Source organism: Mesoplodon bidens, assembly GCF_964165515.1.
Source record: "Mesoplodon bidens genome assembly, chromosome: 11".
NCBI classification, from domain to species: domain Eukaryota; kingdom Metazoa; phylum Chordata; class Mammalia; order Artiodactyla; family Ziphiidae; genus Mesoplodon; species Mesoplodon bidens.
In genome coordinates, this window is record NC_138167.1 from 7,409,544 (window position 1) to 7,424,455 (window position 14,912).

The window sequence follows — 14,912 nt, forward strand, 5'->3', positions numbered from 1 at the left end:
TTTGGACTACAGTACATAATAAATTGTATTGCCTTGGGCAAATTAATTTCTGTTTCCCTATCTGAAAATATGGAGTCATAATGACAATTCCTGACTTCAGGGATAAATTCCTTAACCATATTTGCTGCTCAATAAATCTTTCTGTGTACACTGTCAAACCATTACTCGATGTAAAATCATAAATCCATTTATCTATTGATCGGTATATTGAGCATTGACAATGTACCATATATTGTTATCCCATTCAGTCACTGAAAGAGTCATGTTATTGTTTCTATATTTTTAAAGCTTTGCTCAGTGAGAATAGGTAACCTTCTCAACATCACTTGGCTAGAAAATTTCAACACTTAGCTTTAAACTCCAGGTTTCTAAATCTAAGTAAAAAAAAAGTCGTCATGAATCATGAGAGTTGCTTTATACCGCTAAAAAGAATGGTATATGCAAGCGAACAGTTATATCAAAATGAAGTAAAAATTTGGGAGCCAGGGTAGAAACACTAAGTTACATTTTTTTTAATTTTAAAATTTAAGATTACAAACAAGTTCTAAAATTTCCTATAAAAATCCAATTTTGACATCTGATCCTGCTTCTCTATGTGCTCTTTTACCTTGAACCACCTTCTTCAACTGTTCAGGACATATTGTTGTAGGGTCTCATCTGATGAAACCCATTTACTCACTTCCTTTTTAAGTTTTTTACTCTATCCTTACTAGTTGGAAATTTAAAGACTATACATGTGTTGCTCTGGAGGCAGAGAAGGAGCAAGATGGTTTACATCTCGAATGGACAAGTGTTGGACAGCAGGGGTCAGTCCCCATGGAGATTGTCTTTTATAACGGATTTCTTCTGGGGAATTGCCGAGTTCGTGGTTTTGTTTTTCAGAACTCTGTTTCAGCAAGATGTGAAAAAGAGAAGAGGCTATGGAAGCTCCTCTGATTCCAGATATGATGATGGAAGAGGGCCACCAGGAAACCCGCCCAGAAGAATGGGTCGAATTAATCATCTGCGTGGCCCTAATCCTCCTCCAATGGCCGGTGGATGAGGAAGGTAAATGTCTGCTCTAAGAAGCAGACAACTGGACAAGCACATTCATAGCAGAAGGAAACCATCAAGAAATGGAGTGTTGACCACACTGGACAAGTTAGATGAATGTGTACTCTAAACAAGGATTGCTCTGTGTCCTCACAGATGAATGAGGTTGTGCTGGGAATTCCCCCCCCCACCCCGCAGGGATCTGGCATGACTGACAGGCAGTTCTATAAATGCACATGTTTGTCTCATCTTTTTTGTATCTTTTATGAAAGTATTAATATAGTTTTAATAAGTAAATATTTTTAGGTTACAAGACTGACTTCTCATCTTTATATAATTAAAACACAGAAAGCTCCAAATTTGAAGAAAAATAAATGGCTGCATGAAGAAGAAAAAAAAAAAGACTATACGTGAATTCTTCCTTATTTGATTTTCATGAGTCTTTGCAAAATGATTCTATAAGTTCCTGAACTTTTTGAAAAATATTACAGTGATTAAGACCTGGTCTATTCTCCGTATATTGAGGGGGTGGGATATAAATGAAATCTTTTCCTCTGATTAGCCCACTGAGCCATGAGTGCTAAAAGCAAAAACCACTGCTGTTGTCATCTTTTGTGGAATGGAAGAGGGCTGAAGTATGCATTCATTAAAAATTGCTGATGTTAAATATTGATATATAAACAAACAACAATATTGATATATAAACAAACAACAAAAACCTTCTTATCTCAGAATGTAAAAGTCTAGCTGGTAAGTGACTGTTGTATTTTAACGTTTCTTCCACTATGCTCATCATTTAAAGTTGCATTAGAATAAGGTACATCATTTACAGAGTTGCATTTAAATAAGGACTTATTCACAGGCTCCAGAATCAAAGCAAAAAAGGAAAAAAAAAGAATATCGTAACAAGTATTTCTCATCCTAGACAAACCTTGGAACCAGGATCTTCCCCCAAGTCAGAGAGCAGACTTACACACAAGCCCCAGAGCTGCCAAGCTAATCAGCAGCACCAAACACAGAGTCAGCAGGACCAGGGCCACTGGACGCCAAGCAGAAGAGGGACGCCGGTGCTCTGCAGGGGACAAAAGAAAAGACACTTTTTCTTCCTTTTGGATCTATGTCAGCAGCAAGCTAGTGAGAGGAGTTGGTTCCGGGAAGAAGCAAAAATTTCAGGACAACGGTATTCAGGGGCTAGATAACATTCCTTGTGTCCTGGGAAACACCGTCACAAGGCTCCACGCCAAGCCTCACTTATCACGGCTAGATACTTTCACAAGCCCCACCCACTCCTACCCGCCCCATCCACCCAGTCCTACTTTGCACTGAATCAAGTCAGGCATTACCATCATCTCCATACGGTTATTTGTATAACCTTTCTGTCAAAATTAGAGTTGTAAAAGACTCTCACGAAAATGCCTTAACAAAGAACAATTTTTCACATCATCAGAGAAGAGGCGGAATTAATTTGTTGTAACGTTTTGCAAAACGCAGGGGGGCGTCAAGAACCCATATGGTTCTTCTGAAAAAGAAAATTGCCTATCAGTAATGAGAAATGATTGTTTTACTGTTTCTTTTGGGGATTTCTTTGTCAAAAGTCTCTCTCTTGTAAGGATTTTGTTTGCTCGTTCATTTGATTTTATAGCTCCAAAAATAGATTATAAAAGCAACATGATCATCAGTTTCTCAAGGATGGATCTGTGTGATCTCAACTTTGTACCTGTTAAGTAAAAAAAGAAAAAAAAGCTGTATCCAGCATCCTTCCTTTGCCCACACCCCACGGGTTTGCCTTGTGGTGACTGCAGAGGCTCTGCTGGGTCAAGAGTAAGCCCATCACCTAGTGAGGTTAACTATCAATCTGAATAGCCCGCAATATCTGATCAGGAAGACCCTCAATCAGCTGCAGGTATCCTCTAGCATTGTGATTAAAATAAAATAAAGGGACAGTAAAACTCTCAAACAAACCCTGGTCTCTTCGTAACCTGTGAGTTTCACTTCACTGGGATTCAAGTCTGGTTCGAAAACAGAAAGATTAAAGACACAGAAATTCATTTCCTCTTTAGCAAAGTCCTTTGTGTGATAAATTTCAGGTACAGAAATTTGTGCCACACATTATTTCCAAATGGGGAATGATAACTAGCAAAGATAGTATAGAAATAGAAAATATGATCACTATCCTCTGAGACTTACAATCTAACAGGGAAAATAAGTAAAAATCAGGATACAGACATTGATATATTTTAAAATATGAAACTTATTTTCACTTTATAATCATATCCTTCATAAAAACTTTCAATAGTGTGCATTATTTTTAGAATAAAATCTACATTACTTTTCCTAAGACCCAGATGGCTCTTCTTTAAAAGTGGACATTTTATTATGGTACATTGTGATTTAAAAACTGCCTATAGCTTTATTGTACTTAGAATAAAATTCTACAAGAATCGTTTTCATCTGGGCCCTACTTAGGTTTGTCTTCGATTTCTGAACTATTCTTCTCTCACTCAAATGCTGTAGTCACAGTGGGCTTCTGTTTATCCTTGATCCAAACAAGTGTGTCCATGTCTTGGTACCTTTGCATTAGCTCTTCCTATACCCTTGCATTAATCAATCCTCAGATGGGTTATTTGTAGCCTACTTCCTGTTACCCAGCTTTCCACTTAAATGGCGCATCATTGGAAGGTGTCCTTGGAAGTCCATTTCTAGCACATCACCGCATTATGTATGTTTTTTAAAAATAAGATTAAGTGATATTTCCATGGTTTTTCTTTGTTTTTGTCTATCACCTCCCCTTGAATGTACATTCCATTGAAACAATGATCTTGTCTATCTTGTTCACAGTGTATTTTCAGTACTGAAAATAGTGCCTGGCATATAAGGGCTGAATACATATTTGAACGAGTGAATGAATGAAGAATGAAATTATGAAAAATTAATATTACCTAACTATGTAATTTTTACAGAGGCACAGAGCTTTGTGGTGATTGCAGAGGCTCTGCTGGGTCAAGAGTAAGCCATCACCTAATGAGGTCATCTAAAATAACCTAGTGAGGTTATCTAAAATTAAACTTTACAGGTTGATTTTTTTTTTTTTTTTTTTTTTGCGGTACACGAGCCTCTCACTGTTGTGGCCTCTCCCATTGCGGAGCACAGGCTCCGGACACACAGGCTCAGCAGCCATGGCTCACGGGCCCAGCCGCTCTGCGGCATGTGGGATCTTCCCGGACCGGGGCACGAACCCGTATCCCCTGCATCAGCAGGCAGACTCTCAACCACTGCGCCACCAGGGAAGCCCTACAGGTTGATTTTTTTAAAAAATCTATTGACTTTTCAGCAATATTTCTGTCAGCACAGGGCCGACTCAGCTAAATTCATCTCCTGGCCAAACTGGTTTCTATACACTGACTTATGTGAGATTCTGAATCATAAACAGATATAATAGAGATTTGCTTTCTCCCCTATTTCCTTCAATTAGCTGGCTTATCTGATTTGGCCTAAATTTTTCTGGAAATTGCTAACTTCTCACAGCATTGTCCTTAAGAATATCTCAAATCAGCAGAACATAAAAGAATAAGATCACAGAGCAGAATATAGCTTAAGCTAAACATCCTCTCCAAAACCCTACGTCTCTTTAAAGTTCTATATAGCCCAAGAAAATTAACCAGGTGGATGTCTCTAGACTCCAGAGGAAAGCACATATGTAGACCCACCACCATGGTAGCTTTATTTTCTCCATCACCTGTTATTACCATCAAATATACTCTATATCTTACTTATTTGAGAGAAGGGGGGTTATGTCTGTCTTACTCCAGGAGAAAATAAGCTCCTCCTTGGAAAAGACCATTGTCTGTTTAGTCACTAGAACATCTGTTCTGGCACCTAGAACATCAGTTGAAATAAGTTCAATTAAAATGGAATGAATGAATGTGTTTAGTATGTATAAATATGTCTGTTATAGACTTGACTCTTCCTGTTGAAACCTATTCATATTAATACACATCTCAAAGGCATGAAATTTTAAAAGATCCTGTCCCTTTTTTATGATTAATAATTCCCCAGCCAAAATTAGAAATAAGAAGAAAGTAAAGGAGAAGAAGAACTATGCAAACCAACCAAATCATTTATACCTCCAGAAACCCACTTTTCCTTGTATAATATTTGGGGCAAGGGAGATGTTGATTTTCTGCCCAAAGGATCAACAAGAGTGGACTTAGATCCTTACTGTGAACTGAGGGGATGGAATTTAGGGATTTGAACATTATTTAATAAAAATTATATCCATGCAAAGAGTAAATACATGATCTTTCCTAAGGCTGCCTCTAGGACATAATAAGAAAGAAGTGTAGTGTATCTCTGCTAAAGGAAACAAAGTTTTCAAAGTTCCCTTCTAAGGAGTTATCTTTCCCTGATCATTTGGAAATGTCTTTACCCAGACTCTCCTCTCTCTACCTCTTCCTTGCCCCCTGTCTCCTTCCCTCCCTGCTTCAATATTCACAATCCCTCCTGTTTTAACTAAAGACCCAGAGAAACACAACCCTAGGGAGTTTCTACAGCAGGTGTGACATCTCCTAGGAAACCAGGCTTCCATGATGGAGAGGCTATAGTGTTGAAAGTTTTACTTTTTCCTTTTCTTTGAAGCTGTATTTCCCTCTAGGTATTTTCTTTTCTGACTGTGGGTTTACTGTTCCTGAGTTTTATTCCAAGTGCCCTGATCATAATGAGGTCTCTCTCTAGGGACCACTCCCACCCTAAAATAAGAAAAAATAAGCTGCCTGGGAGGTGCTTCAGTTTGGCTTGGATTTCTTGTGGTTTTAGTTTTTGGAAGAAAACCCCTATGCTGTCTCGAGGCATGTTTAGAAAAAGGTGTGGACAGGCCAAGGAATGATACAAAGATCCCTGGGAATAATAAGATATATATATAGAAAAAAACACCCCTTTGCTGTATCCTCTTACTATAACTATACTATAAAACGCTACAGTGCTAAGGTCAAGTTTTGAATATAAATCCCTTTGTAGTTATGCGAAACTTTGTGGATGAAGAGAGTTGTCTTACTTGACCAGCTGCCCATCATCAGGCATCAGAGGGAACACTTTGTACACCTCCACTCCCAGGCCTTTTAAGAAATGAAACAAACATTACCAAATGTAGGCTATTAATATGCTTCTGAAATAGAAAGGATCCTAAAAGCTTGAAAAGACACAAAAAATTTGAATAATTTGCACAAAGCCACATTGCAAACTAGTGGCAGAGCCAGGATTAAATTGTCAAGCTTAGCACCTCAGTTTGTACTCTTCCTGTGAACCAGCCTCACAGAGACATGGGGCTAAACAGGTGACAAGGTATATAATATTTCAGAAGTGACTTGCCTCATCCTTTAGATTACTGATGACATTTTTCAATCATGAGACATTGCTGATTATATATCTGACTTTTGGATATATTTTTAAATTTTAAATATTGTCTTTTTAGCAACTTTGTTTCCTTAATCCTAGCACATGGTGCACAGTAAACCTCATGGGAAAAGGTTGGAGGTTCTGTGGTTTGAGCATATTTTTCAGTGTTCGTGAAAATGCATGTTTCCTTTCTCTTATGAATTGATTTCAAATATTTGCTATTTTCATTCTCAAAGTAAATGAGTGTTACTCCTCCTATAATTTCAACAGACTATACTTCTAAAAACATATAAGCTATTTCTAGAATATCGAGTTTCTAATTCACAGCAATTAGAAAGTCAATTGTATTATTCCTTCTCCTTTTGAGCAAAATTTACATGAGTCCATTGTATATCCAGTCAAGGGGTTTTGTTTCTGAAACATAATCCAAAAATAACATTACTATTAATGATAATTGCTAACATTCCTTGAGTTACTGAGATACATGTTGTATATAAATTATGTCACCGATCTTTACAAATACCTTATGAGGTAGATGCTATTATAATCCCAATGTTATAGGTAGGCAACTGAGACCTAGAGAGCTTAGTTGCCTTACCCAAGGACACACAGCAACTGATAATAGTACTTACTGAGTGTGTTATATATGTTGTAGTATTTCATTTGAATCTCCCAATAATTATTCAAGAGGGCACAATTTTTTTTTGTTGTTGAAACTTTGGAAGCCATTTTAATAAATGAAAAGTCCAGCAAAGGTACACTTACCGAGAATAAAGCTGCCCAGGATAATGAAAGTGCCAGGTAGTTTGAGGTGTTTTTGTTGTTGGTAACTGATGTTCTTTTTGCTCCGCTTTTGTTTGGAATTGCAGCGGACACTGTGGTGACTGCTCCCCTCTTGCAGAGCCAAGGTTTAGAGCAGCTGTTGTACCAGGAAGCCCTTGAACTAGTTTAACTCATTGGGGTGAGACTCATGGGCATTCCCCAGGTGACAATTCTTCCATAATGCCCTCAAGGGCTATCCATGTTGTCACAAATGGCAAGCTTCCATTCTGTTTTATTCCATTGTATGTACTGGTGATGATTTTCTAGATGCAACACCAATGGCATGATCCATGAAAGAAATAGTTGATAAGCTGAACTTCATTAAAATTTAAAATTTCTGCTCTGTGAAAGACACTGTGGAACAGCAAGTTCCTTGGTTCTTGTCCTCTCCAGGGAAAGAATTCAAATGAGAGGGATAGAGCAGTTTTAAGTAGTAAACTGCTACTTTAATTAAGTTTAATTAAGTTTAAATTAAGCAAAGGGAAAGTACACTCCCAAGAAAGGATGAGAGTGGGCTGTCTGGAAACCAGAAGCAGCCAAGAAGGCACTATTTTTAACCTTTATTTGGATAAGAAAACTGCAGTGCCCAGGAGCTGCTTAATTTGCTTGGGTTGCACAGCTAGTAAATGATGGAGCCAGACATTCTATCCAAGCACTCTCATTCCAGAGCTGATTGTTTTATTTTTTTAAATAAATAAATAAATAAATAAATAAATTTTATTTTTGGCTGCGTTGGGTCTTCATTGCTGCGCGCGGTCTTTCTCTAATTGCAGTGAGCGGGGACTACTCCTCATGTGGTACATGGTCTTCTCATTGCAGTGGCTTCTCTTTCTTGCAGAGCACGGGCTTCACTAGTTGTGGCTTGCGGGCTCTAGAGCGCAGGCTCAGTAGTTGTGGCGCACAGGCTTAGCTGCTCCGTGGCATGGGGGATCTTCCCGGACCAGGGCTCGAACCCGTGTCCCCTGCTTTGGCAGGCAGATTCTTAACCACTGCGCCACCAGGGAAGTCCCCAGAGCAATTGTTTAAAATCATTTTCCAACCCTCCCAACAAATCCCACATTAATATTTGCCTGGATATGGCAGTTCCATATGGAATTACAGAAACACTAGCATTTTACCACTTGCAACTTTTCCCTTCTATATTGTGAATATGTTCGTAACAGTCATTTTAAATCATACATTCTCCACTCTACCACCAAGGTGAGCATACTAAATTTACTCTCTCCCTTAAGGAGAAAATGTTCCTCAGCATGCTGTAAAAGGCCCTCCATGGTAGACGCTCATCCTACTTTTTAGCCACAGCTGCCCCAAATCCCCTGATCCACCCCTTCTTTGAAGACTACCCATTCCTCAGACCGACAAGTCTACCTTGCCATCCTGTCTGATTCTGCTGATGTTTCCCAAAATGATCTTATCCTGATCTAAATTCCAATCCAAAATCAATACCTCATCTCTTCCCTCTGTTCTCTCGTCTTCCTTCTTTTACCCAGGAGTACACTGCAGCAAGCTAGTTCCTATCTCTGTGCTCTTATCTTTGCACGTGTGTTCCTCACTCTGGAAAGGTCACCCAGTGCCCGAGTTGCTCTTCCTGGAAAACCTGGACTCAGACTTACGGACTAGGTCAAATGTCACCTCGTCCAAAAATACCCACATGGCTAAACATGGTCAGTAACTTATTCATTCTTCTTTGCTTCTGTGGCCTCCTACATATGTTCAATAGCAGTGCATGACATGTTCTTCTAATTAGTGATTCAGATTATTCCTTCCACTTCTCCAAGCACCTAAAAAGAGTCTCCCCAGTGCTACCGTAATGCTTAATATTTAGTAGGCATGAATTAAAGATTTGTTGAATCAATTAGATGAGATTTATGCCATGACTTTTAAAAAAATTTTTATCGGAGTCCAGTGGATTTACAATGTTGTGTTAGTTTCAGATGTACAGCAAAGTGAATCAGCTATATATATATATATCCACTCTTTTTTTAGATTCTTTTCCCAGATAGGCCATTGCAGAGTATTGAGTAGAGTTCCCTGTGCTATATAAAATCTATTTTCCTTCTTATTTCTAAAAGAGTAAGCTGTTTTTTTGCCTTCCTCATACTTGTACTCTCTGCCGTATTGACTGTTTACTATTTTTTAAATTCACTGTTCATTACCATTGACTTGTCCATTTCTCTTGAAGTTATTGTCTCTTGGCTTCCTCTCTCCTGTTCCACATCATCACTCTTTACCACTCATCCTCAGCAGCTCCTACTGGAGTCTCTTTCTTAGCCTGCCCCTCAATTGTATCCCCTAAGATTCTCTCTTTGGCTCCCTTCTCCAGTGTTTTGTCTTGTTTTGTTTTGTTTTCATTTTACATTCCTCAGTGATCTCACTCAGAAAGTTTAATTCCTACCTAAATGCCAACAATTCTCACATGTATACGCAGTCCAGAATACTTACCTCTGACCCACATGCTGTATATACAAGTGCCTTAGGGCAACTCCAATTGCATGTGCCTTCTCTTACAAGCATCTCAAACTTAAACTGAATCCATCATCTTTCCTATTCCTCTTGTAGTTTCTAGCTCACTTCATGGTAGCACCGCCTACATGTTGTCAGATGGAACCTACTCCACCTATGCTCTCCCTCTCCTTGCCTTCCCCCCTTGTAACCAGTCACCAATTCTTTAAACTGTCCCTGCTCAATATCTTTTATATCTGATTCCTCCTCCTTACTTCCACACCACTTCAGTTCAGGTTCTTCTCCTCTCATCCTTAGACTAGTGCAAAATCTGGGTATTAGCTCATGCCGCTCCACGGCATGTGGGATCTTCCCAGACCGGGGCACGAACACGTGTGCCCTGCATCAGCAGGCAGACTCTCAACCACTGTGCCACCAGGGAAGCCCTCGTCTTTACTTTCTATCCTCTGAATTATTTGGCATTTTTTAACACAAACATACATTTTATATTGAAAAATTGAAAACTAGAAAATAAGTGAACATGTATCATTTATTTTTTTTTTTTTTCCGGTATGCGGGCCTCTCACTGTTGTGGCCTCTCCCGTTGCGGAGCACAGGCTCCGGACGCGCAGGCCCAGCGGCCACGGCTCACGGGCCCAGCTCCGCGGTATGTGGGATCCTCCCAGACCGGGGCACGAACCCGTATCCCCTGCATCGGCAGGCGGACTCCCAACCACTGCGCCACCAGGGAAGCCCTATCATTTATTTTTATTAATTTTAAAGAAAACATTAAAATTTTCTAGTCATAGCTGTGCCCCAATATTAAGTTGAACCTGAATCTTCTGCATTGCCAAAAAATTCCCAAGTAGTTGTTGCTGCTATTTTTAACAGCAAAATGATATCAGATCTGTTTTTCTAACAGATAATTAGACTTCTAGAGTGACATTCCTCTAAATACTTGCATTATCACCAGATGGAAACAAAATTCAGACACATAGGGTAAGATAACTATTTTCAGGTGTTTGCCTCCAAGATCCTTCTTTGTAACCCCTATTCCTGCTGTTTGCATTTCCATTCTTACAAACAGGTTGCCAGATGTTTCAGCTGGTGCTTTATCCTGCTCCACCCCGCTCTCCACCCTCAACCTCAGCGGAACTTATTTGTACACCCTGTTCCTGATTAGGCTGATCTGATCGCTAAGCCTTGTGAGAGGTCCCAGCTCTAGTCAAAGGTGAAAATGAAGTTGTACACAAGCCACTTGAAACCACAGCTGACTCTCCACAGGATTTGTTGGAGGAAAACATACCATGTCCTATTACACGTATCCGGTGGCTACAGAAACTGACATCCCAAAGTTATCACTTTGCTTCCCATCAAGGAGGCTGGAAATCCCCAGGACCGCCTCACAACTTACTAGATAGTTTAGTAAAAATTAGTAAGTAAATAAAAATGTAAAAAGCAGCCACATTAGTGGGTCTCAGGTCGAGGGTCATTCAACAAATAGAAAGTGAATGGAAAAGTTTAGTAAGAAAAGGGAAAAAAACCTAAAAGTTTTTTGATAAAGGAGAAAAGGAAGAAAACAGTGAAAAAGTGAGTGTCCAGATTTTAAAAGGTTAAGAATATCTGGATCTGGTCAAAAAGTTAGGACATATGAAAATACAGGCACTACAAGAATCTCTCTCTGATGCAGATCCACACAAAAAATTTAAACAGGTCACTTTAAGAATTCTCTGGCTTTCCTGGTGACGCAGTGGTTGGGAGTCCGCCTGCCGATGCGGGGGACACGGGTTCGTGCCCCGGTCCGGGAGGATCCCACATGCCGCGGAGCGGCTGGGCCCGTGAGCCATGGCCGCTGAGCCTGCACATCCGGAGCCTGTGCTCCGCAACGGGAGAGGCCACAGCAGTGAGAGGCCTGCGTACCGCAAAAAAAAAAAAAGAATCCTCAAGGAATGAAATATTGAAAAGGAACTCACATTTTTGATGTGTCTGCAACGTACCAAGGACTTTTTTCACCTAGTTATCAACCTTAGTACTTATAGCCACCTGATAAGAGAGGTTTTGTTACTTCTATTTAACATTAGTTCAAGTTAATATGAATTAATATGTATAAATGCTTAGAATAATATCAAACACATAATAAGCACTGTATACATGGTTACCATCATCAACATTTTATAAATGAAGAAGCTGAAGCCACAGGATACTTAAGTAACTTGTCCAATATCACACAGTTAGTAAGTGACACCCCTGGTATTAGAAACTAGTCTTGTCTCTACTACAGTTTGATGTCTTTTTACTAGAACTTAACTCACATTTCTGCCTTAGATTGGCTGAGTTTCCTAGGAAATAAAATCCTTCTTTATGTGTGTGAATTGTCTCTTCTATGGACATAGTAATAATATATATTATTACATAGTAATAATAAATATTATTGCTATGTCAAAGGGTGAATTATTTGAAATAGAAGCATAAGATGTAACTAAAATTAAATACTTTCATAATTTAATCCAATCATCTCAATAATATTCTAGGAGTCAACAGAACAAAAGGGAATGGGATGGGATGTAATTGCCTCTGGGGCCACTATTTACATCAACAAGTCAGGATTTCAAAGGTGAAGGGACCTTGGAAGGCATTTGATTTAATCCCCTGTCACTTCATAGATGATAAAGCAAATACTTAATGTTGGCATGACTCTCACAAGACCTCACAACTTCAAGATGCAGAACTATTATAACAAAATATCAGGGTTGGTGTGTCTGCTTGGAAAACCCCCTCTAAAGCCATGAGTTCAAAACTTGCAAAAAGGTAGCTTTATAAATCTAAATTTCCAGATCAGATCACAGCTGGTAAATAAAACAGCACTGGATCTGGCCTTCATGGGAACGCAGGAAGGGGAAGGGACATTGCTCTCATTGTGGATACAGTCTCACGTCTCTGTGCTGAAACTGCTTGGTAAAAGCAACACACCCTCAACTGCAAACCACTCTGCCAGAGACAGAATCTTAGAAAAACATCTATGCATATACGTTTAATTTTTCACACGTTCATATATGTGGCAGGCAAGTTGTAGAAAGTGCTCCGTTACACATTATTGTAAATCATGAAAACATTTTCTCTCTTTCCTCCACTTTGTGCATTCCTAGGAGAGGTGGCTCATCTTGTGCATTTCTCAAGGGTCTGGCCAATTTGGACTACGGGAGGGAGGGTACCTGTGTGGCCAGGCTCTGGCCGCTGGGTTGCAGTAGAGGCTCGAGAATGCAGGCTCATCGTGGTGTCCCCATCAGCATCCAGCATGTCCCTCGTGCTGCTGTACTTGGCCTGCATCCGGATTCCTGCAGTGGTGACCGTGAGCTATGAGGGTTGGATTTCCCCAAGTGAGACAGCTCAGAAACCGAGGCACTGAATGGCATTCCTAAGGTTCTTCTCTCTGAGCAAGTAGCAGAGGAAGCCTCCAACCCCAGTTCCTGTCTGGAGAGGCCCGGCCCCTCTCCTGTGAACTTGGACTCTGATTGCCAAATTGGTCAGGGGGAGGGGAAGTAGCATGTGGTTTCTATTTGGGCAGTCTCTGAACAATTACCGAAGGGGTTGCCCTTGTCAGCTCTCTTTTGCTTACTTGTTAGTACTTCCTGTGTAATGCAGTGTAAAAGGTGGCAAGAGTTTACAGTTGCCGAAGATTCCTTCAGACTCTGCTGAGCAATAATCCCAGTCAGAGGGACCTCACCCGGTTCTCACCCATCATACACTCACTGTGTCACTCAGAGTAAGTTTAACCTCTCTGTGCATCTGTGAAAAGAGAAAAGACTATAGGACAAGTCTTTTCCTTTCTCCAAGGGCATAGTGTAAAGCATCATATACACGGAATGTCAGCCTAAGAGAGTCCTTTGGAGGATATCTAATTGATACTACTCTTTCATTTTACAAAAAGGGAGATTGAAGTCCAGCTAGATGAAATGATTGCTCTAAAGGCACATAGCTGGTTAGGGACAGAATTAGCTTTAAAAATGCTCTCTTGTAGTCAGTTCAATGATCTTTCTTCGTACAGCATGTGGACTCAATTTAACATTTTGTATACAACACATTTGGTACACAATGATCATGAACAATCACATATTTTACTGGAAGTCAGGACTTTTAGGATTATTACTACCTATGACTTTAGAAAACCAGGTAACAATTTTTTGCCTAAATTTCCTAAGCTGAGAGGGAAATCAGAAGATTGCTTTAGATAATATCCAAACATTTTTCCCAAATAAATACAATAGAATTACATTATTCTACCAATGCTTTTCTGTATTTTGGGAGATAGCTTGGTTAAATCAAACATAATAAACACAAAGGAATGTGGAAGATGCTTGGACTGGAGCAACCAGGCCCTAGGAGGGATGGATCAGGAAGCATATATTGTGAATTCACTATGTGTCTCAAACCGTGCATTGTTCATCAGATCATTTTATTTTATTTTTTTTTATTTTTTGCGGTACATGGGCCTCTCACTGCTGTGGCCTCTCCCGTTGCAGAGCACAGGCTCCGGACGCGCAGGCTCAGCGGCCATGGCTCATGGGCCCAGCCGCTCCGCGGCATGTGGGATCTTCCTAGACCGGGGCACGAACCCGTGTCCCCTGCATCGGCAGGCGGACTCTCAACCACTGCGCCACCAGGGAAGCCCATCAGATCATTTTAAATTAAACAAATCTAAAGAGACCTTCCTCCTGCATAATGCCTTATAAAAAGTAGGATATCGAAAGTTATTTGGTCTTTTGCATTGGATTGATGTATTAGAAAATGTTACAGGAGAGAAGGCAGTAAAAAATTGCAAGGGAGAGAGGTAAGTGAAGCACATGTGAACATGAAGTAAGAAGATAGGATATTAGAAATTGTCACAGCTGAGGTGTCATAATTTAGGAAGTGCTGATAATTATGATTCTAATGAAATAGCACTTAGAGTTATTTCTCAAACTTTATTCAAGTAGATTCTTGATAATTTTTACCAACCCACATTAATATTTTTAATACTTGTCCTTAAATATTTTTTTCAACCATGACAAAAATATTTTTTGGATACCTACTTTATTGCAGGTACTATTCTGAGATTCTGAGATCCATCAGTGGAAAACAAAACTCTCTGTACTTTTAGTGCCTACATTGTATGGAAGAAGGCAGATGATATACAAGAAAGATAATAAGTAAGTAAATATTAGAATATATTATACTGTGATAAGAGT

General features: G+C 39.7%; 2 protein-coding genes across 3 annotated transcripts in view; one reads left to right on the plus strand and one right to left on the minus strand.

The window, feature by feature from the left end:
* Window positions 1-13,100, minus strand: part of CLEC1A (C-type lectin domain family 1 member A) — a 25,726-nt gene extending 12,626 nt beyond the window's left edge. For both annotated transcript variants that reach the window (XM_081248825.1, XM_081248826.1), the window contains exons 1-2: window positions 12,900-13,100; window positions 2,006-2,104 (exon numbers count right to left, since the gene is read on the minus strand). In XM_081248825.1, the coding sequence (XP_081104951.1) occupies window positions 2,006-2,104; window positions 12,900-13,014 (214 nt within the window). In that variant the 5' untranslated portion in view covers window positions 13,015-13,100. The remainder of the gene's footprint in view (window positions 1-2,005; window positions 2,105-12,899) is intronic.
* LOC308624995 (selenoprotein K) lies at window positions 280-1,345 on the plus strand. The gene has a single exon (XM_081248827.1). The coding sequence runs from the start codon at window positions 767-769 to the stop codon at window positions 1,040-1,042; it is 276 nt and encodes a 91-aa protein (XP_081104953.1). The 5' UTR covers window positions 280-766; the 3' UTR covers window positions 1,043-1,345.
* Window positions 13,101-14,912: the final 1,812 nt, after the last annotated feature.

Excerpts from the sequence above, each read along its gene's own strand:
- LOC308624995 (XM_081248827.1), top strand. The coding sequence starts at position 767 with ATGGTTTACATCTCGAATGGACAAGTGTTGGACAGCAGGGGTCAGTCC.